General features: G+C 39.5%; 1 protein-coding gene across 9 annotated transcripts in view; it reads right to left on the bottom strand.

The window, feature by feature from the left end:
* MARK1 (microtubule affinity regulating kinase 1) overlaps positions 1-23,386 on the bottom strand; it is an 87,912-nt gene that overhangs the window by 32,872 nt on the left and 31,654 nt on the right. For 7 of the 9 annotated variants that reach the window (XM_044429561.1, XM_044429035.1, XM_044428954.1 and 4 more), the window contains exons 2-7: positions 11,300-11,503; positions 8,730-8,783; positions 7,160-7,208; positions 5,308-5,373; positions 3,501-3,571; positions 792-848 (exon numbers count right to left, since the gene is read on the bottom strand). In XM_044429561.1, coding sequence (XP_044285496.1) covers positions 792-848; positions 3,501-3,571; positions 5,308-5,373; positions 7,160-7,208; positions 8,730-8,783; positions 11,300-11,503 — 501 coding nt within the window. Of the gene's footprint in view, positions 1-791; positions 849-3,500; positions 3,572-5,307; positions 5,374-5,805; positions 5,928-7,159; positions 7,209-8,729; positions 8,784-11,299; positions 11,504-23,386 lie in introns of those variants that run through there. The other 2 variants (XR_006414670.1, XM_044429481.1) reach the window with 2 other exon arrangements.

Here is a 23,386-nt window from a genome sequence, read left to right as displayed (position 1 = left end):
GATTCACACTAAATACTAAAGATGACTTACATGAGGTGTGAAAGGGTTTCACCCATTAATTCTGGAAAAATAATTTCAGATATAGCAGCAAAGAGACCCTGATAGATTTTAATTAATTAATTGCATTTTTATACCAACACACAGTCAAAGCTCTCTGGGCAGTTTACACAGTCCAAAAAGGTATTATGAAAGTAGAATTTAAAATATTATAAAATCAGGAAAAATTAAAATGTTTTAAACAGGTAAAGCAGATGCTAATAAGGAATAACAAGGGGAGAGGGAGGAAAAGTGTGGGGAGAGAAAGAGACACTCTGCAAAATGCCTGGTGACCCTCTCAAGCCTTCGGGTGGCCAAGTAAGAAGTTAAAAGCAGGAATAAAAAAAGGCCATCTTAAGCTGGTGTCAAAAAGATCACAGATTAGTTGCCAGCGGGACCACAGTGGGGAGGTTAGTCCATGGATGGGGGCCTTTTATAAAGTATTAATGGCACAACAGAAGAAAGGGGCATGGAGCTCAAAGTTCGATATGAACAAAAAGGGGACCCCCACTGAGTGCTTATGTAACCATGATACAATCAACAAGGAAGATCATCTAAGAATCAGAGAAAACCCTACAAACATTTATAACCCCCTGTCCTGTTCAGAAGCATGTGCTGCACATCATTATCTCCAGCAGGTGTGAAAGAACAGATAGGAAAATGTAAAATGTAGCAGTAAGAGGTTTTTGAAACGATTAATAAATTGTTCTTTTCCATCACAGTTCCAATTTTTAAAAGAAAGGAAATTAACCTACCTTGAGATCACGATGGACAATGTATTTCTGATGACAGTATTGCACAGCAGACACAATCTGAAATAAAACCGTCATTATCAATAAAGAAACACAAAAAATTACCCTGACAATACATTAGCGTGTTTATCCTTCCATATAGCACTCATATTTGCATATATTACCTTGTAGTAACCATTACAACAATTCATTTCCTTATAGCAGAAGAGGAGAGAAATAATGACTTATCTATGACCACCTAATGGTCATTTTCAAATGCCACATTTGAAACTCTATTTTTTGGTTGGGTAAATTCCAGTAAATCCTAGTTAACATTAATGATATCTTGTTGGTTTGAACACCACAAGAAGCTGTAGCAAAACTAAACTGCATGCTAAATCAGACCAAAGGTCTATCTAGTACTGCACTCTGTTCATAGAGATGCCAACCAGCTGCCAGTGGGAAATCCAACTATTGGACATGAGTGCAACAGTATCCTACCTCATGTTCTCTAGCAGTTGCAATAGAAGAATACTGCTTCCAATACTGGGAGTAATATATAGCTATCAAAACTATCCTTCATTTTATTTTGGTTTTAGTACAACTCATCCTTTTTACACAAATCCAACTTTTTCCAAAACATTCACAAGTGCCTAACAAATCCAAACTGATGCCTCTGTACATCACTGTTATCATCCATGCATTGAGACATCTCAACTTTTTGTGTCAAGTTTGTTCTGCACATAGAGGAGGTAAGCATTTCAGAGAAATTACCTTGAAAGTTCAGACTTTCAGACCTAAGCTCAGACCTAAACAACCTAAATTAGGCTTCTAAAACCTCAGAGCTATGTTTACCCAAGTCACTGGTACCTTGAATTCCACCCAAGTTCTTTCTACCAAACTATTTAGACCAAACCCTAGACATTTTGGACTTCTACCAAAAGCATTCATGACCACTGGTCATGCTAGTAGGAGCTTCTGGGAGTTGAAGTCCAAAAGAGGGATCTTTCTTCTGTCCACCTCTGATCTCAATGATGCATGGTACCTGCAACCTTAGCAGCAGGCAAGCAATTTACCATGTGGTTGTAAAATTTTCTTTCTTATGCCATCTGATACCAGAGTCTCTGGATGGCTTACAAAAAAACCCAAAAAACAACATACCAACGAATAACACATGGCATCTGACCATTAATGATAAAATCAAAGATAAAATGAATTAAATATTAAAATGTTGGGAAAATAAAAAGGTTTTCACCTGCCAAAAAGAATAAAGTGACAGTGCCAGGTGAACCTCTCTGGGGAGCATGTTCCAAAGTCTGGGTGCCACTGCAGAAAAGGACCTTCTCCAGGTAGCTACCCTCCTAACTGCCTTCAAAGAGGGATTCCGGAGAAGGACCTCTACGCTAGATCTCAAGGGTGGGCAGGCACATAGGGAAGAAGGTGCTCTTTCCGGTATCCAGGAACCAAGCTGATTTGGGCTTTATAGGTCATTACCAGCACCTTAAATCGGGCCCGGACTTCAATTGACAACCAGGTATAGGACCAGCGTGATATGGGAGTATCTGCCAGTCCCTGTTAATAACCTGGCAGCTCTATTCTGGACCAACTGAAGTATCCAGATCAATGGAAAGGGCAGCCCCATGTAGAGCATATTGCAATAGTCCAAATGGGAAGTTACCAGAGCGTGGGTCACCACTGTCAGGCACTGCACATCCACGTAAGGGCACAGCTAAGTATCAGCTGAAGCTGAAGAAAAGCACTTCTCACCACTGCCAACACATGGTACTCCAGGGACAGGTCAGGGTCGAGAAGCACTCCCAGGCTGCATACCCTGTCATTTAGGGGAATTGCAACCCTGTCCAGAACAGGGCAAAAATCACTCACCTGGAAGGCCAAACCAACTACCAACAGGACCTCCATCTTGTCTGGATTAAGCCTCAATTTATTGACCCTCATCCAACCCATTACCCTGGCCAGACACCGATTAAGACCAACGCTGCCTCACCTGGACTAGATGTAAAAGAGAGGCAGTGCTGGGTGTCATCCGCTTACTGCAGACTCCACAGCCCAAAACCTTGGAGGACCTCTCCCAGCAGTTTCATGTCGAAAGACCATGGGGGATAAAATGGAACCCTGAGGAACTCCATGGCAAAGCTGCCACGACACAGAGACATAATCTCCCAGCACCACCTTCTGGAATCAGCCAGTCAGATAGGATTGGAACCACCACAGAACACTGCCTCCAACTCACAACCCAGCCAGCCTATCCAGAAGGCTGTTCCATACCCAGGCCTGAAACCAGATTGAAATGGGTCAGTTTCCTCCAAGAGCACTTGGACATGTCCGGCCACCACTTGCTTGAGCACCTTGCCCAAGAATGGAATATTAGCCACTGACGTATAATTGGCGGCTATTTCTGGGTCCACGATGCCCTCTTTCCACCTGCTCAATTAACTGGAAAATACCCCAGATCCCTCAGGAAACCATCACAATCCATAAGACTCCAGGGGCGGACCATCTTAATAGGGTCCGCACCCTTCAGATCACAAGGAAGTGATCTGACCATGACAAAGGGGTTAAAGTCAAACCCCTCACTTCCAGATCACCGTCCTCCTGCCCTGTCAAGAAAACCAGGTCCAGAGTGCACCTTTTACATGCATTGGGCCAGTGTCATGTTGAGACAGCCCCATGGCTGTCATGGCCCCCATGGCTGTTATAACACTTGTTTTATACCTGTCTAAATTTTGCACGTGCTTCTTTCTCTTTCATTCTTCCATGGGCAACCAAGTAGTCAAACACTTCCCCTGAAGCAAAATAGAATATGATATTGTACAGAATTAACTAGCAATGACTGGTATTAATTTAATGCTATTAACACGTACACTTATTTAACAAAGAAACTACATTTAAAATATATTGGATTCTTTGTATTTAGTATTTTTCCTTTTTATATCAACTCATTCTATCACCAAAATCCACCAGTGAATTCTCAGGTGTCTCACTATCTCAAGGATTTGTGCCTAATGGCTCTACTTGTCCTACTTTATTGGAGCAAATAGTTGGATTACACATTTGTTGGAAAGTAAGGTAAGTCATGCAGGGTTGTTGTTGTTTTTAAATCAAGAAGCAGGAGAAGAAGGCTGCAATCTTATGCACACTTAGCAAGCAGTAGGTTTCATTCAACTCAATAGTACCAACTTTTGTGTAGACCAGTGTAGGATTACACTGTAAATCAGTTTGCAACTTTGAGTGACCTGATTATTGAGTAAAGTGGTCCTTAATCTTATTATGCTGCTCTTCCCTAACAGACAATACATGAATTTCTATAGGACTATCTGTCCTAGTTTTGCAAAATAATCCAAAAGTGAGCAGTTTACAAAATACGTTAGCTAGTTTGCCCACCCACAAAGACGTGTGTCAGTCTGAACGAAAGAAAAAAGAACATTCTTTTTTCCTGCCTGGTATCCTAACTGTTATTCACGACATGTGACCAGGCAAGTGGTTATTTATAAGTGTGACCTGTTCCATTCACAGTTTGGGAGGACCCTCTTCCTTATGGAATCAGCATCATTTCCTCCAACTCCTGATCAATTGAGAAATTCAGTCATCTATGTGCAGGTCACTTCCTCATTCAATGTATTAGAAAAACCTTCTTCTCTCAGCACCAACATTTGCATAACTGCTACCACAGTAGGAGTTTACCCATGTTTAAGTTTTTCTTTTTAACATGGGCTCCCTATATCAGAGTTTCTTTTCTATTAGCAACCTTTACATCAAACCAATGAAACTTAATAATGTGAGTGGAAATACCACTGAACTGAGTTACCAAGTGAATGTATGCTACTACACAAACAGAAGTAGTAGTAGTAAATTTGTGTTTAGACTGTACTTGTTTCAGACTGTGGACAGGAGCTCACAAAGTGAAATATGACCGAGAGAAGACTATGGTAGAACACAGTAGCTTTCCTTTTGTAGGGTTGCCTTTTGTGGGGAGCATTAAACCGTGAGTTCCCAGTTGCAGCATGAAAGGGTACAGTCCAGACAGAAGAATATAGAAAGCTATGTTGTAAGCCGCCCCGAGGCTTCGGCGAATGGGGCGGCATAAAAATGTTTTAATAAATAATAAATAAAAATAAATACTTTATACTGAGTCATACCCTTGGTCCATTTAGCCTAGTACTGTTGACACTAACTGGCAGCAGCTTTCCAGACTTTCAGGCAGGAGTCTTTTCAAGCCCTATCTTGAGATGTCAGACAGAGGATTGAACCTGGGGACTTCTGCATGCAAACAAGTGCTCTACCAACTCATCTGTAGGTGAAAACTGGGTTGCAGACTTATTATCCAGCTTTTAAAAGACACAGCCATAAAGTGAGCCCGAGAGAACAATGTCCCCCAGTCTGGATTCCACGGAGCAGTGTATCATGTCGTAAATAGCCAAGGACATAACACAATTTTCAGGGCCGATGCCAGCTGCACCCCTACCTTCAAACTCTTACATTTCAAACTAATCTTTAGAAGCATAACTGAACAGTTACTTACCCCCACTGGCATATTCCATTACTAAATATAATGTTTTTTCTGTTTCAATAACTTCAAATAACTTAACTGCAAGATAAAAGAATGACAATAAAATACATTCACTTAAGCAGTAAAGAAAATTTGAAAACAGAGCTAAATGTATTTAAGTTAACACATCTTAACCATGATACAAAGAAAAAAGAAATCCATGCTGAAGTCACGATTTTGCTCTATGGATTAAATTCTTAAAAGTAAAACCACCCACTGCTCTGCTTCAACTAGACCAAATTAAAATGGTACATATTTTGATTCCACTGAAGACAAAGTTTGAATGTCAAGGGAGACAGCAGAACTATTAAGAACCAGAAGGACATTGCTCATCAAATATGTTAACAAAATGATTATCATCATTGCAAAGTTTAAAAATAAGCCTACAAGTGCTAAGTATGTTGAAAAAGCAGCATGCTCAGCTAGGAGGAGTAGTCAAAAGGGCATACCCTATAGCAACAATGTGTGTACCTTGTATGCAACAAGCCCTCTGGCCGATTCAGGAACAATAACTGTCTCTGGAACAAAATTGTTCTGCCTTCCTCAGCCAGAAGAATTGTCATCACAAAGTAGGATTCTAAAGGTAGGGGAAACTAAAGCAGAAAGGGAAAGTTACACACTTTGTAATCCTGTTCTCATTCATAGGTCTCAATTTTCCCACAACTGAGTGGTATTGATTTAATTAAAATCCACCTTAAAAGCCATTTTGATACATCAGTATCACATTTTACTGGAGTAATAATAATAGTGTCTGCATAGCACTTTCAAGGGTTCAAAGTGCTTCACATGCATAATCTTCTTGTAAAATTTGCAGAAATCAAATGATTTAAGTTCATAGTAATGTTACCCATTTTGCAGAGTGGGGCAGGGGGTTGGACTGGGGGCTAAGGCTAAAACAGAGTGATTTGCCTAAAGCTACATAGTTCATAGCAGAGGTGACATTCGAACCAAGCACTTCCGGATGCATTGCTCATTCTTAGCCACTATGCTATACCACCTCACAATTATAAGCTTGATTATGGAAGTTTGCATTATGAGAACCTTTGTGAATGCAGGGACTGGTCTTGATGATCAGCACAAAGAACTGGTCACAAAGTCAACAGGGAGTGTAAACACAGATTATAAACCAGTTTTGGACATGGCAGATGAGACTAGCCAGGTGCCAAGAGTTTGTCAACTGCAGAGTCATGGGAATTGATGGGCTTGATTATCCTCAGAGTTGGAATCTAAGCATGTCTTGCAAATTTGTGCCTACCAGGCACTGATTGGGATTTATGAGTGATGTTTTCTTTGGGGGAAAACAGCACTTTCCTGCTTTCAAGATAATAATGGCTAGAACACTGCATTACTGAGTAAGATGAAATATTTTTTTTAAAGGGCATTCCTAAACAGGTTTGTTGGGCCATAATTAAGGTCTACTAAATCGGGTCTTTGTGAAATGCTGGAAAACCAACCCAAAGATTCACTAGCCTTACAGAAAGCAATAAAAGAACCATGCAAGCCACAGGTCTCCAAAATGAGAATTTACATTTTCCTCTAACTAGTAGTTTTCTAGAAGAAGCATCTATGGCTCACTCATTTACTTATTTACCTATAATGTTCGTATACTGCATCACCTGCTAAAAAGCCTGTGAGGCAGGGTTTGTTTGTTTTTTTTTTTTTTTAAAGAAATGAGTGTTCTTCAGAAATCAAAAGGACAACTTAGTAAAACTTGCAAAGTTTTTATGCACTCTAATCCAAAAATTGACTTTTTCAGTAAGTTGAAAAACATACAAGCACAGGAAAAGGGTTAAATACAATACATCAAAAACTGCCAGATTCCTACCAATATTAGGATGGTTCAATATCTTCATTATTCGTACTTCCCGGAACAGCTGTTAAAAAAAAGCTAAGCTACTTAGTGATTTTTATACAGATAGCCTAGCAGATGTAAAGGTAACAGTAAAATATGTAAGATACAATTTAAAATTCACATAATTATTATTAAATATTATACTGGATGCCAAACACATTCGACAGTAGCAATATACCCTTGCGGGGATAATGGGTTGAATCTAAACCAAGCTGCACAAAGTTCTCACTGAAATTAATAGAACTTTCCCTAAGCCATGACTAACTTTTCATAATGATTTTAAAGGAGTCTGATTTACTTAGTCTGGATCTAACCCATTATCAGTAATTTTTAGATTCCAAGGCTGTATTGTATTGATTTGTGTTCACTACAATCAATTCAAATGTATCTCTTTCATCTGAACTAGTCCCACAGCCACCTGAGGTTCAGTGGGAAGTTGATATTACCAATTTTTCAGACTGGTGAGCAAGCACACATATTAAGAAAACAGTAGCAGGCAGCCCTAAACAATGCCTCATTTCTCAAGGATGGCAAAATGATTATTTCTTACAAAAGCCTTTAAACACATGAAGCACACACTTCAATTCAATGTGTGTCACTCCAAATCTGCACAGAATGACTACTAATATTTTGTAGGAAAAGATGCACAGGTGCATGTTCTCATTTTCAACATATAGCACTGACAAAATCTATTAGGTGAATCTTGCTGGATAAACAAGTAAAAAAAATAGGTTACTAACCTATACTATATTGGCAGTGAATGTTGAACTATGTAAGTTGAAAGTTTATTTCATTTATAGAAGGTAATTACCCACCTGTATCATCCCAAGAAGGTCTAGCAGTTGCAGTAGGTAAAGAAGGTAAAACATGGGAATGGATTAACTAAAGATGAATTTGGACAAGACTAACAGGACCACTTTGGAGTTCGTTTAAAACGGTATGTGTGATGGCTGTTCTCTGCTGAAAGCTGGCTGGATCTACCTGCTGAACATACGGACCACTCTTTGCTGCTTGGCACACCTCCAAAAAAGGGCTGACAAACTCATGCTAATAAGCCACACAATCAACCAGTACACCTGAACAGCCCTCAACAAATTTCACCCAGGACAAGGGAACTAATGCAAATCATATTATGAGAAATGCCTCTTTTAGTTAAGCCTGAATTAAGCTGCTCACTTCCCTGCTCTTCAGCAATGGCTACAACTAAAGAAAACAAAACAAATAGAGCCTTCTCATGACAATCCAATATAATAAAACATCTATTATTACAGATCCATGTTCTGAGATGGACATTGTTTAGTCTTTCAGTTAAATGCCTTCTTCAAAGTATGTTATAAATAGTACTATAAATTAAAGGCAATTGATGATGGACATCAAAACTAAATGTCACTGAAGGCTCCTGGAAAGACACCTTGTAATACATTTATATAAGCACCCAGTCATTCTTCCATGTCTGCCAATGCCACTGTAATTTTACTGGCAGTATCCCTGTCCAAGAGCAGAGATCATTGTCCAAAACACTCCTACTGCAGAATATACATACCTTTTGTAGGCTGGTGGGATTTAGTTGGGTTTTGTCTATTATTTTCACAGCAACCTAAGAATGGAAATGGCAGAAATTACTCTATTAAAAGCTTGCCTTTTAAAAAAGGTAAAAGTAATATGTGTTTTAGAATGTCAGTGATCCCATTCAGTTGCAAAGCCCAAGTATGCTTTAGCATCAAGACAAATTCACTTTGGGCTGAAGCCTTCTAACAGTTTTGGTGAAGCCACAAGATTGCAGTTTTTGCTTTCTTTTGTAACTGCAATTTATTGATACTCTGTCTGCAAACTGTCATTAGGCTTAACTATGATTGATGGAAATAAGACCACTCATACCATGGTTTATGAAGCTGGCTTCTTTAAATAAACTCAGAATAAGGAATATATAAGCAAAGGTACAACTGATTTTTCTATAGTCCCAAAGTCCAGGGGATATTTTAGAACATGTGGACTGAGCAAGCTGTCAACCAGACAATTTGTACCTTCAAAGCTCTCTCCTGGGCTTCTGTCCCATCTCTTTCTCTCCACCACATGATCCTTTATGTACCTCTTCCTGCCAGCCCATCCCTGCTATTTATCTGAGAGCAGTGTTGGGCACCACTACTAGATGGTGCTCCAAGGTTCTTCTAGCAGCAATGACTGAAGAAGACAACTGGCAGGAAGAGAGAGGGTCTCTGCTCCATCATTCATTAGCTCACTGTCTCTCGTCACATCTTTCCTCTCCAGGGAGCAGCTGCCTAACAAACTGTCTATTAGTTTTGACCAACAAATTTTCTAACAAATATACAGCTGGTTTCTGCTTGCGTACTGAAATGAGCACACTGGATTCTAACAGGTGAGTTTTGAAGGTGTGGATCAAGCCTGCTGAGAGTTAGGTGATAAATGCTTTCAAAGGCTTCCCTCATCTCTTGGGGGAAGTACAGGCAAGGAAGGGAGTGTGCACTGTTGGGCTGCACTGCTTTAACTAAAGGCAGATCCAGCATCTTTAAGTAGTGGTGACTATACTCTCTTGAGGAAAAAGGTGGAGTGGGAGGGTGTATATTCCCAAATTCAGTGGGATGTTGTCTACCAGAGGAAAATGGGCAGTGGGCCATATCTGGCTGTGAAATACAGGTTCCTCACCCATGCAATAGTAACGATCAACAATAACATAGGCATTTGGACACAATGTAAAACCATAGTTAGCTCAAACAGAAATGAAACTTTCAAATTACTGATTCTGTGAGTATTTGATGTCTCTGTGAGTATGAGACACATCTCTTTAAATAGGTTCCATTGGGCCAAGTGGGTTGAGTGAACAGCTGATAGATTTGTATATAGAGATATGCACATGACACAAAAATCCACGGTCATGATGTCTCAAGATACAAAAACCCATGGTGAGTTAATTCACTCACAAGGAGCTAATGTGTGTGCTAGCCACCAGCTGACATAGTTATTTGAGAGTTAAGCAACTGTGGGTTATGAAAGGGCTGTTTAATCCTCAAATAACCTCTACCAGTGAGGTTTACATGGAACAACAATCCTTGATTGTTTGAGCAATTCGCTCTATTCACACAAGTCAATAAAGCCTATTTAAAGGTGTCTCTCATGTCGGTAGAGTCAGTAATCTGCAGTCAGATTTTTACTCCAGCAACAGCAATGAAAAAATCTAGAATAAGAGCAATGAGGTGTTTCCGAGTATATTTACTTTCACTTGTACAAATATATTTCACCTTTCGATAAGACTGTAATTATACAAGTAATTAACAGCACCTGAGTCCTTCTAATTTCCTATACTGTAGTGGGGTAAAAGCTATTTAAAACGAAGTATGAATGGGTAGGGAAAGAGAACTGAACTCTTCTCTTGTCCATTCTTTCCTCTTGAAACCTCTTTGTATTTTTCCCCTCCTGGCAGGGATTGCTTCTAAGTTCTACCAAATAAGACAGCTGTTTTGCAGAAAAAATCCTCCCTCATTCTCTTCCTGCCCATGTCTGCTGGGAATGAGAATGATAGCTGCTTTGGGTACACATTCTCAAAGGCTGCTGGCTGGTCTCCAGAAGAAGAATCATTAGTAGAAAAGACCCAGGAGGGGGCCATGGAATGTGGGCCACCCCCAGACATCGAGATGAGAGATGCTTATTTCAAGGCTAGATCCCCCAGGTGGGCAGTTCGTGGAAGGAGCCGTGGAGCAGGGGTGTTTCTCAGGCTCAGACAATTTGGGCATGGCTCTTGACTCCATGATGCATTGTCAGTAGAGGAAGGGAGCCCAATCAGAGGATCAGCGGACAGAGAGGCAGCATGTCCACAGAGGCTTCGGTGAATGGGGCGGCATAGAATTTTTTAAATAAATAAATAATAAATAAATAAATGCTCATTTTCAGAAGACCCCTGCTGAAGGGATGGGGCCCAGGCATGTTCATAAAGAGCATTCTGCCTATGGGCTGGCCATCTTCATGTCTCATTTGGCTTAAGGACAAGCCTGTTATGTATTCAATCACATAGCTGAATGATGATAGCGTTTATTGCACATAGCTAAGCAAGAAGGCAACATATGATACGGTTACAGTGAAAAAGAGAGAAAAGCATACCTCTCTACCAGTAAGAACATGTCTAGCCAGCTTCACTTTGGCAAAATTTCCTTTTCCTATCGTCTTTAGTAAACGGTAATTTCCAATGTGAGGATGGTCTTCATTAGTAGATGTGATTGAATTTCTGCAGCGGGGTATATTCTGTCTGCTACTTGATTTTGTGGGCTGGACATGGGGCTCAGAATATCCATCAACGGAAGTGTGCTGTAAGATCAAAAACAAAAAACTAAATTGCAATGCTAATTTGCATGGGATCTATGAATTGTAAAACACTCAAAATGGGACTACATCCCCCACTCTGCAAGATGCTTGTTAAAATTAATCCAAGTTATAAAGCTCTTTATATATTTTTTTCAAAACAACACTACACATAATGGTATTCAATATTTTAGTTTGAAGCCTATCAGCTTCATGCTTAATTAAAAAAGTGGTTAACCAGGCCACCAATATAATTAGAAAGGCCAAACGAGCTATGAATGGGCACATCATATTAATAAAGGAGCAATGAGAAGACTTTGGTTCTAGTCCCCACTCTGCCATGAAGCTCACTGTCAGTCACTGAGTGACTTAACCTAGTGATACTAGTAGCCCAGGGTTCTTGTGAGAATAAAATGGAGAGAAGAAAAATCATGGCAAACACTGTGGAGAAAAGGCAGGGTATAAATGAAACAAGAATACTACACATTAGACAGGAAAAGTACACGAAAAAACAACTATGAGAGAAAGAACACTGGGCATGTTGGGCTACGGAAGACCATCAAATGGCTTCCTTACCTGTGGAGAGTAAGGGTGCACAGGTACACATGCACTCGCACAAACATTTGCTACAAAAATGACTTGCAGGAGATTTGAAAAGGATTTTCCCTGTTAACTCAGAAAAGGTGATTTAGAAATAGTAATAAAGGGACTGTTGTATATTTTATGAATAAAAGGTAAGTAACAGAACACAGAAAAGTGTCATGTACTGATCAAAAAGGGCATGATGCTCAATGTTTAACAGCAACAGGAAAGGGACCCCACTACAAATTAAAAGACAATGTAGTGGGCTCACAGGAAGCAGCCCACTCCCTCCTACTCACACAAAACCACCAGCTGTCTAAGCCATGGGCCACCACATGCCAACCAGGTCAGTATCTTCATCTCATTGGAATACTCCTTGAACCTCCTCCATCCATCCCAACAAGTCCTCTCTCTCTCAAACAAGCGTATGGGCATATTCTAATAACCCTTGAAAGTTGTAAGCAACTTGATAAGTGATGGTTCTATGATTCCTGAGAGTTAAGAGCTGCCATGTTGAGAGTTTTAGTTACCAGATTCTCTCTCTCTCTCTCTTTCTCTCTCTGGAATTATTGTTTTAAACAGTTTCATTATTAATCAATTGTCTTTATTGTTATTTAAAAGTTATTTTAACTGTTAATTTATTATTATTGTATTTATAGATTTTAATATATAGCCGAGATACCAGTTTTTAAATTATTGATTGTATTTTTAAGGATGTTGTGAGCCGCCCCGAGGCTTTGTTGCAATGGGGGCAGCACAGAAATGTTTTAAATAAATAAATAAATAAATAAATTGTTTATTATCTGTTGACTGTTTTATTATCTTATTGTTCAAATGAATTATTTTAATTTGGTGTTTTATTGTTGCAATATGAAAGATGCCCAGAAAGCCTTTTAGCTAAGGGGTGTGGCATATATGCAATAAATATATGTATATATATAATAAAATCTGTCTTATTTCTTACTAGATTTTTTTCAGGTAAATATGCACAGAAACTGCAGGTGGCAATCAAACATTTTAGTGAAGATATCAGTGTGGGCTAATAATTGAAAAGTACATATACAAGACACTTCAACATTTAATTTATGTAAGCTGTCCTGAGGCTTTTGCAATAGGATGGCATATAAATATCCTAAATAAATAAATAAAATCGAAGTATTTTCCGACTCTATGTAATCAAATTTAGATAGAAAATTATATAGAATTTGTGTTGAATCTACTAAGACAGGCCTCAAGCTTAGAGAATGGCAACATACTCATATTCTCACGGGCTGTATCTCAGACACTAGAAAGATAGAAGCATAGAACATAGAAACATAGAAACAGAGTGAGTCAGGAGCCTCCCGGGCCATCTAGTCTGACCCCTTGCTCCACTCATGACATGCCTACCACGTACTAATTTCATATGCCAATACACCAGCAATACATGTTAGCTTCCTACCACATATTCCTCACCCTGTCACACAACCAGTGTACACACCCTTAATATACTGTCACAGTCCAGTTTGCGTTTCCCTTTTTAGCAATAAAGTATTTTTTATACTTTGTTGTTGATATTGTTTTGAATCTCCCAATGTAGTTTGATGGCCCAGTTCCTACCATAAATAACCATTACACACAGGATCTTCAGCACTGTATAGGCAAGCATCCCCATAGAAGTGGAAACACTGATGTTTTTAGAGAAATGGTAATTCTCACACTGTGGTAAAAATGGTTTTTAATAGCACACTTTATGCATGGTCTCTCTTGGAATGGTAGCTTTAGCTGAAGCAATACAACAAAGGAAATCGGATGTATTTTTGATTGTAACTAATAGCGGTACATATTTGGATGTTCTTCATGCAATTAGGCATTTGAAAATGCTATTCAAGAAAAATAGAGCTATGCAATGTGTTTGCTGTAGCCCCTCTTTCATAATTGATGAACCTTGACTCAGTTACCAAGAATTTTTGGAAGTTTCTCGAAAGACATCACAAGTATGTGGTTACTGAGATTTTGTTTGGCTTATGAAGAAACTCTCTGCTTCAGACAGTTAAAAGGTCACCTTCAAATAATGCAAAATATCTTTCCAGTCTCCCATGAACATGACAGTATTGATTATCCACCATATATATTCTTGGATACAGAGAAAATGGAGCAACTTAAAACTGATTATCTAAATGTTTATAAACAGTTCCAAGAACATTGTTATGTTATCAAATGGAATTGAGAATGTTTTAGTGCAGTTGCTCCTGACATGTAGTTGGAGCAACAATACAGAGATCTCAGAAAAGATCTGAATGCAATACAGCCATTCCTATCCAGGTTCAGGGATTTTGGAGAAAGATGTTGCCTTCAACAGAAGAATCTCAGTTCTGGCAAAGTTAAAATGTTCAGTGCTCTATGCAGTTGAGGAAGCTTGAATTTGACTGAAACCCAGTATCTTTAATGAACTCCTTAAACATTTGTTTATAAAAACATCTTAGGACTTTAGCACTACTTTTTTCAGAGTTGTTGTTTTTGGTGCTGCCATTTTTTCCTTGCAAAAAAACCTAGGCAAAAAATAGATATAAATGTAGTATTGTTCAGAAAATGGCAATACTTCAGATAAGTAAAAGACTTTTGATGAACTTGGATTGTTTTGGTATAGAAGCAGAGGGATATCTCACAGTGAAGTACCATCACAATCACTAAATTACTTGCAGCATCGCTTTTTTGTTATGATAGTGTCCACCTGTTGGATGAAATATTTCAGGTACCTGATCCATGCATTTCTCGATGGAATTCTGCAATTCTGTGCCCACCTTCTTGAGCCACTATTTTTTGCAACTGACTCTACTTGGTGGACCTTAAGCTTCTATTGTAAAAGCTGACTCTATAAACCTTGAAAGCTGCTCCCCTGGCATTGCATTCTCCATAGATGGATTATTCAGTACAACAGAATGTTTCCTTGCTTAAATCTGAGGAGTGGGGGAGGGCACAATTTTTTTTGGCCCAAGGGCCACACTGAAATTTGGGAACCATCTCTCGAGCTGTATTCCAGGAATGGCAGAGCCAAAAGCGGATTTAATTCTTACCAGTTTGGACATTTTCCTATCAAGCAGTGTAATTTTAATTATACATTGTAATTTTAAGCAAGTCTGCTCAGGAGTAAGCTCCAGTGCAACAGATCTTAGGCCTCCACTAAAGTTTTAGCATGATGTTTAAAAATTAAACACCTTTAAAGAGCCTTCTATTTCTAATAAATGAACAGAGCTAAAAGCTGAAGAACATGATACAGAATTTGTGTTGAATCTACTGAAGAAGCCTGTGGTCCAGGGACGGGATCACATCTAGCCCACTAGGTGGATGTTTCCCATTCCTGATTTAAAGCAAAGACCACATTGCACAGAAGGCCCTTGTAAGCCTGGATGAAGAAGGGCATGGGCGCAAGAAATGTGGCTGCAGGCCACATACAGCTTGCAAAGCCATTGCTGGTGGCGCACTAGACCCCCTGCTACCATGGAGACAGCAATTCCTCTCTCCTGCTTATCTCCAACCTGTCAGGAGTCAGGGAGAAGCAAGGGATTCCTCAAAGGGGCCAGCACAAGAATCTCTCTTCTCACCTTCAAAGTCTGATAAATCTGGGTTCCCAGCTGAACTGACAGGTCTACTTATGTCCCAGTAAATGCAAACAGAATTCTGTTTTAGACCCTGCTGATTCTACACGGCAAGGTCTGAACTGCTTGGAGAGGGGCCAGCCTGCTCCAAGTACATGGCCCCATCTCAGTGCACATTTTAAGTTGTCATACTTTCAGGCAAATTCTCAATCAGGTCTATAGTTTACAGCCTTTCTAAACTGGTTGCAGTCTATCAGTATCCAGTGTGGTTACAGCACTGGTCTGCACCATCACACTGATACAATTTCAGAAATCAGAGATGAAGTGCTCAAAGTATCCATTGTAGGCAATGCAGTAATGAACCCCTTGAGCTATGCTACTCACACAATGAAACCAAATAGAAAGGAATTGCTCAACTATCTGAATCCTTTTCTAAATCATACAAGAATGCTACAGCAACTCCTTCCCATTAGTAGAACAAAGCAGCTGCTCAAAGGGGGGAAAGGGTTATTTGCTTCAAGCAATGAAATGCACATCATTTTACATATATGGCTTATTTATAGCAATACCCATTGCATAAACCATTTGGATTGAGGAAATACGTAGTAGCTTAGCTTTTAGAGCTTTGAATTTAAAGTGCAATGCACATTGCCCATCTGGAAGGAAGGAATCACTTAATACTTTATTCCTTCAGAAGTTCTGTACATTTAGTGGAGTAGAGGATATTCATATTACCTATCATAGCTGCTCTTCATATGGACTCAAAATATCTTTCTAAATTTTTATAATCTTTTGCCAACTAATCTATTTTAGAACAAATGTGTGTTCTTTCAGGCAATGTTGAGTAAAATGAGTTTGTATTACTAGTTAGGCACAACTGTAGCATATAAAAGACTGGGGTGGGTAGTTTTGATCATCTTATTTCATACTATTTTAGAACCATTTGAACATTCTGCACTCATTTTTGTATGTTTTTATTTGACAGCACTTGTAAGTACTGGAGAAAGTTGTCGCTGTTTATTTAACTGCGGGGAGCAGTTATAGAGGCAGTTTTACTACATCTTTGCATATTTTGAATGCTTTGTTTATATTTGAACTGTGTTAGTCTTCAGGTATAAATGGCAAAATTTGAAATTATGAATCCTGTCCTGACATGTGCAAGATTAAGAGCTCAGAGTAGATTTTATGATATAAAAAAGGTGCACACATATGATTGAAGATGAGAAGAACTGATCTGGCAGCAAGAAAGTTTAAAGTTAATTATGATGAGATTATACCCTCCATCCACAGCGCTGAACTTACAGAATTTGAGCTTGACTGTCATGGATGGGACACTTTTCAAGGCTTTCATTCACAGGGTCACCATACGCTGGAGAGGGCATGATCACACATAACCAAAACAAACACCCTCCATATTTTCCCTATATAGAATTTTTTTTAAAAAGAATGTTATTGCTACAACTCAGTGTATGTGCACACATATATAGAAATTAGACCAAAATTTGTTTTAATAAGAAGTATCTGTTAACTACATGAATTCTAACCTTTGCAAGCATGCCTATCGCTTGGCAAAACTGACTGGTATATGTACATGCTGGCAACAGATTAAAATACATAAGGGAGCACATTTGTTTTGTACCAGTAACCAATAGGTTCTCCTCTTCCCTCATTGTAGGACCACTGTTGTTGCTGGACAAAAGGTGGTAGCACCTACATTTTTCCACAGTACATAAAAAGTGATTACCGTGTTTTTCCGTCTATAAGACGTCCCCATGTATAGGACACCCCCACACGTTTCCTACCCATTTCCAGCAAACAAGCTGCTGCTGTGCACACGCACCGCCTTGCTGCCCCCCTGCCCCGCACGCTCACCGCCCTCCCCATTGTTCTTTTGAGAATGGTAAAGCACTTCTGCTGGCACAAGAGAATCCATCCAGTTGTTCTGGCCTACAGCTCCCATCAGCTCCATCCAGCAAGGGGATCAGGGAAAAATGGACCCATTTGTGAAAGGCTATAGTTACAGAATTAACAGAATTAGGATACAATCCCTGCATGGTTAGATGGGGGAAAAGGCCTACAATTTCCAGCATTCCCCAGACAGCATGTAAGGAGTTATACAACTTCTTTTTGTTTAAATATGCATAGGATATTACCCTTAGCCATTAAACCATTTTGGGCAAGATTAGTAAATGGCGATAGTGATGTTTGCAAATGTGGAATATTTTCTGAAATGTACAAGCACAGCATTATTTTCCCTATTTCCAATTCAGTGTTTCCAAATGGAACACAATGAGGACATGTATATTTTATGACTCTTTGTATTACTTCTTTAAAAGCATGCTTCTCCTGCAGACCATGCTAGGTGATCTGTTGGAAACCCTTTGGCTTTCAATCTCACATCTTTTCTGTGTGGCCATTTAAAAAGAGGAGTTGTCATTACCTGAATCATTTAAGAATATAAAAAATCTATTACAGGTGCTTTGAACCAACTCCTTCACATTTTCAGCCTATTGCGGCGACTGTTAGTGGTCTCTTCATGCTACTGCAATACTACAATACATTTCTAATGCGTGTTTAATATTCCGCATCAGCAATGAAAAAGATACGTGCTTTGGAATTTCACACTTAAGTTCTCATGCAAAACCACATATTTCTAGGCATTGTAAGAAAAACCAAACAAAAATAGAAACATGAAATGCATTTAGAGGTACATATTTGAGAAACCTATTTTAGTCACTCCTTTGCCTTATGAATGAACTTTGGTTAGGGTTGAAGAAGGCTTCAGGCACATGAAGTAAATGACTATCCTTGAGTTCTATGTGGCACCTGGTGACCAGGTACAATGCTTCGTCTAATTGGCAGAACCAGACAGCTGCAGCAGTTAGTGCAGGACTAGGGCCGCAGCTCTCTGAACCTAACCCACACCAGCTGGGAGCCCTGGGGAAAGAGCTACAGAATAGCAGTAAAGGAGTTATCTGGCCCACTGGCATAATCTAAGGCAGGGGTTCTCAAACTGTGATCCACAGAACCCTGGGGTTCCACAAATGCCCTGTAGAAGCTGCATGAAAACTCAAAAATCAAATTTAAAACAGATTTTAAAATGAAACCACACCAGGTCAACTATTCGATTGTCAGTTGGCATCCAAGCAGCAAATAAGGAAACACATCGCGTCATTTGTTTCTTAGGACTCTATTGCGTAGTGTTGGGAATACTCGAAAGGATTCATTTAGGATGTCACTGACCTTGAGCCAGACATCCTGGAATGTGAAGTCAAATGGGCCTTAGGAAGTTTGAACAACAACAAAGCTAGTGGAGGTAACAGTATTCCAGCTGAGCTATTCAAAATCTTAAAAGACGATGCAGTAAAAGTGCTAAATATACCAGCAAATTTGGAAACTCAACAGTGGCCACAGGATTGGAAAAGGTCAGTTTACATTCCCATCTCAAAGAAGGGCAATGCCAATGAATGTTCAAACTACCACACCATTGCACTCATTTCACATGCTAGCAAAGTTACGCTCAAAATCCTACAAGCTATGCTCCAGCTGGATGTGGATCGAGAACTACCAGAAGTACAGGCAGGATTTCGAAGAGGGAGAGGAACTAGAGATCAAATTGCTGGATCATGGAGAAAGCTAGGGAGTTCCAGAAAAACATCTACTTCTGCTTCATTGACTCTGCTAAAGCCTTTGATCGTGTGGATTACAACAAACTGTGACAAGTTCTTAAAGAGATGGGAGTACCAGACCATGTTATTTGTCTCTTGAAAAATCGGTATGTGGGTCAAAAAGCAACAGTGAGAACTGGACATGAAACCACTGATTGGTTCAAAATTGAGAAAAGAGTTCAGCAAGGCTGTATACTGTCGCCCTGCCTATTTAACTTACATGCAGAGCACATCATGAGAAAGGCGGGCTAGATGAATCACCAGTTGGTATTAAGAATGCCAGGAGAAATAACAACAACCTCAGATATGCAGATGATACCACTCTCATGGCAGAAGGTGAAGAGGAAATAAAGAGCCTCTTGATGCGGGTGAAGGAGGAGAGCGCAAAAGTTGCCTTGAAACTCAACATTAAGAAAACTAAGATCATGGCATCCGGTCCTCTCACTTCCTGGCAAATAGATGGGGAAGAAATGGAGGTAGTGACAGATTTTATTTTCCTGGACTCCAAGATCACCGCAGACAGTGACCACAGCCAAGAATTAAAGACGCTTGATCCTGGGGAGGAAAGCTATGGGAAATCTAGACAGCATACTAAAAAGCAGAGACATCACTCTGCCAACAAAAGTGCATATACTCAAAGCTATGGTTTTCCCAGTTGCAATGTATGGCTGTGAAAGTTGGACCATAAGGAAGGCTGAGCACCGAAGAAATGAGGCCGTTGAATTGTGGTGCTGGAGGAGACTCCTGCGAGTCCCTTGGACTGCAAGGCAATCAAACCGGTCAGTCCTAGAGGAGATCAACCCTAACTGCTCTTTAGAAGACCAGGTACTGAAGATGGAACTCAAATACTTTGGCCACCTAATGAGAAGGAAGGACTCCCTGGAGAAGAGCCTAATGCTGGGAACAAGAGATGGCAAAAGAAGGGGATGGTAGAGAATGAGGTGACTAGATGGAGGCACTGAAGCTTGAGCTTAAGTGGCCTCCAGGGATGGTGGAGGACAGAAAGGCCTGGAGGAATGTTGTCCATGGGGTTGCAATGGGTTAGACACGACTTCACGACTAACAACAACAACAAAAATATAATTGCTTTATTCATTTGTTATATTTAAAACATTTTCTCTTTAGAAGAACATTGTGGGTTCACAACGCTTAGTAAAAACTAAGGATAAAGTCAGGGTTCCATGGGAAAAAAACACGGCTTCAGAAAGATTCCATAGCCAAAAGAGTTTGGGAACCACCGTTCCAGGGCAAATGAAATGCAGGCTGCCACATAATTTCTACATGCAATGCAGGATGCTCATTCTGTCACCGAAAGCCCTAAATGATGTCGAATCAGCATACCTTAGGAAACTCCTTCTCCCACTGCTTTTGAGAGTTTTCACATCCAACATAAAGCCCATTATTCCACACAGCTGTTTGTTTCTCACCAAAACTATGGACTAGATTATCCAAACAACTGACTTGGCAATTTCGTTTTAGACTTGTTGATACCAAGTCAAACCTTTTTAAAAAGCTTGAATTTTCGTTTTTAGCTTTTAGTCTCTTTTCTCTCTCTTTTGCCTCCTGCTTCAATGCAAAGAATAACTGTATGGGCTCTTAACTGTACCTCCGTCTCTGGATATAATTTCTCCTCTTTGATTATAACTTGCTGCACTCTGCATTTTGTTTTGCTAGATGCTTTATTGTTTTAATTAGTTTCTGAATTGCCTAGAGAAAGTTGTTCTGGAAAAGAAGTACAGAAGTTTTAATAAATAAATATACCCAGTAACTCATCACCTGAGGAATTTTTGAGTCAACATGCAAAAGCAAAACTTGCCAGACTTAGTATGTCAGTCTTCTCTGAGGACACCCTCATATATATATCAAAGCCTCTATGTAGAAACTGCTCACAGATGGTTCCCATGGCAATATTCCATGTGGTGGGTCAAGGTAAGTGGACTGTTCATCATGCAACACATTTGCATGGAGTTTCTTCACTTTTGGTACAGGCTGATGCAAACCATTTCCAGACAATTGGGCTTAACATATTAGCTGGTCCAGACAGAAATGTTACAGCCCACCACCTACAGTGACACTACATGGTTTAATCTGTTTCTATGTGGAAATGGTAACCTGTAAAACTCAGCTAAAAATTGTCCCATGTTAAAAACAAACCCCAGGTAATACAGTAAAGAGTTCATGTTTATTGATCATTTATGTCAATCATTTAGAAAGCAGTTCTCATACTATATTTTTACTTATCTGCCACACTAGGAAATGGAATAAAAGATGTGAGTTGACCTATACACTTCTCTCCTCACAATTTCCTGGTTTTCGTCCATGTATGTTTCCAGATACTTATAACCTCTCATAACTGATCAAGGCATTCAGTTCTACTATTCTTATTTTCATTCTGCCATTTATACTGTGTCTAGGGACATTTATTTTGTTTACACATCCACACTAAAGGATTTGTTGAGGTGTTAGCAATCTATATCCTGGTATCCAAAGTTTTCACAGCAGTAAGAAAAAACCCATTTACATTACTATGATGTAATGTGGATTATTACTGATCTAACTTCAGTGACCATCATCCCTTTCCACTTTCTCAAGTAATTGGTTAATCATTAAAGCCATTGTTTAAATGAGATGTTCTAGTGTTCCACATCACAAACCAAACAAAAAATACTTCCTTGTAACTAATATCAATAGTAACTAATATTTATACTGACTTATTGTTTTGCACATCATGATTAGCCACTGTAAGCTAATTGCCTGTAGGGTTCTGAAATACACACCATCCATTTTGAATATTTAAGCCACGTCGGGGTGCGGGGGGGGGGGCAACCTGATACATCATGCAAACCCAAGCATCATAGGTTATCTGAGAGTAAAGAAATCCTTGAATGACCCTAGTTCACCACCATGGCCAGCAGGCATCTCAGAGCTCCACAGACGAATTCACACATGGTAGCTTGTCATTATTATGAACCAGGCCATTGGTAGTCAAGATTTCAAAAATTCCAGTGTTTTCATTCTGTTGCCAGATTGCTCCTTATGAATCGTTCATCCTCACATGCAAAATATTTGAGATTAGACTTGTTTTGGAGAGTACATATGCAAAATCAGTCATGCAGAATCTCTCACTTTTAGCATGCTGTCTACAAATAGAGAGATTATTCAAGAAACAGTTTCTTGGAAGAATATAAATAAAACCAGTCAAACTACAAGGATTCTGTTTTATATAATACATTTTTTAACAAAAAATCATGCTATACTGTTTTTGAATACTCAGAGAAACAGAGCAATACTAGCCAAAGACACATTCTGCTTCAGTTAGTAATTGCAAAACTTCATTGTTAAAATTGCAAATGCAAGTTTATGATCCTATTGAAGAAATGGTATGTGGAATAGGCAATCTTTCTTCTATCAATAGCCACATTCCCTTGAGGGTAATCAGTCAGGGGCCACATGTTAACTCTGGCTGGGGCCAAAGCCAAAAGTGTGTGGGTCATCCCATTTTTCTGTCACCCATTCAATCCACAAAGCAAGCTTCCAAGGAAGTGACATATGGTTCATGCCAGGAGTCTGAATTGATTGCTTGTATAGCACATGTAACAGTTGGTTGAGGACCACATGAAATAAGGTCAGGGGCTACAGGACACCCATCCCTGTACCACAGAATAAAACAAAACAAGAAACTAGATGAGCAAAATGAAGCTCTGCCCAGCAGGCCTCAAAAAACCAAAGACTGAATCATCAAGAATAGTGCAGAATGCTGCTATTGCTAATGTAGACAAAAAAAGAAACTGAACAGCAAAACTCTTAGGAGCCAAGCATAGGAGCATATAGAGGTAATGGCTGAGCTCCCACCACAAAACTCTGTTCATCTTTCCCACATTCCAAACGTTGCTCTGAGTAGGCAGAGACAACTCGTGTAAATCACAGAAACCAGGATGAAGAAACAAATTCTGATGACTGATTCAACAGCCATGCAATGCAAAAAGAGTACTGTAAGGAGCGGTTGGTAAGGAGCACAGTAACACAACCTGCTCCCAAATGTGTAACTTTAACGGGGTGCA

The sequence above is a fragment of the Varanus komodoensis genome, unplaced genomic scaffold (genome assembly GCF_004798865.1).
Source record: "Varanus komodoensis strain SLA01 unplaced genomic scaffold, ASM479886v1 scaffold1, whole genome shotgun sequence".
In the NCBI taxonomy this organism is placed as follows: Eukaryota; Metazoa; Chordata; class Lepidosauria; order Squamata; family Varanidae; genus Varanus; species Varanus komodoensis.
The sequence above is the reverse complement of the archived record's forward strand: the minus strand, read 5'-3'. Positions and strand labels throughout refer to the sequence as shown.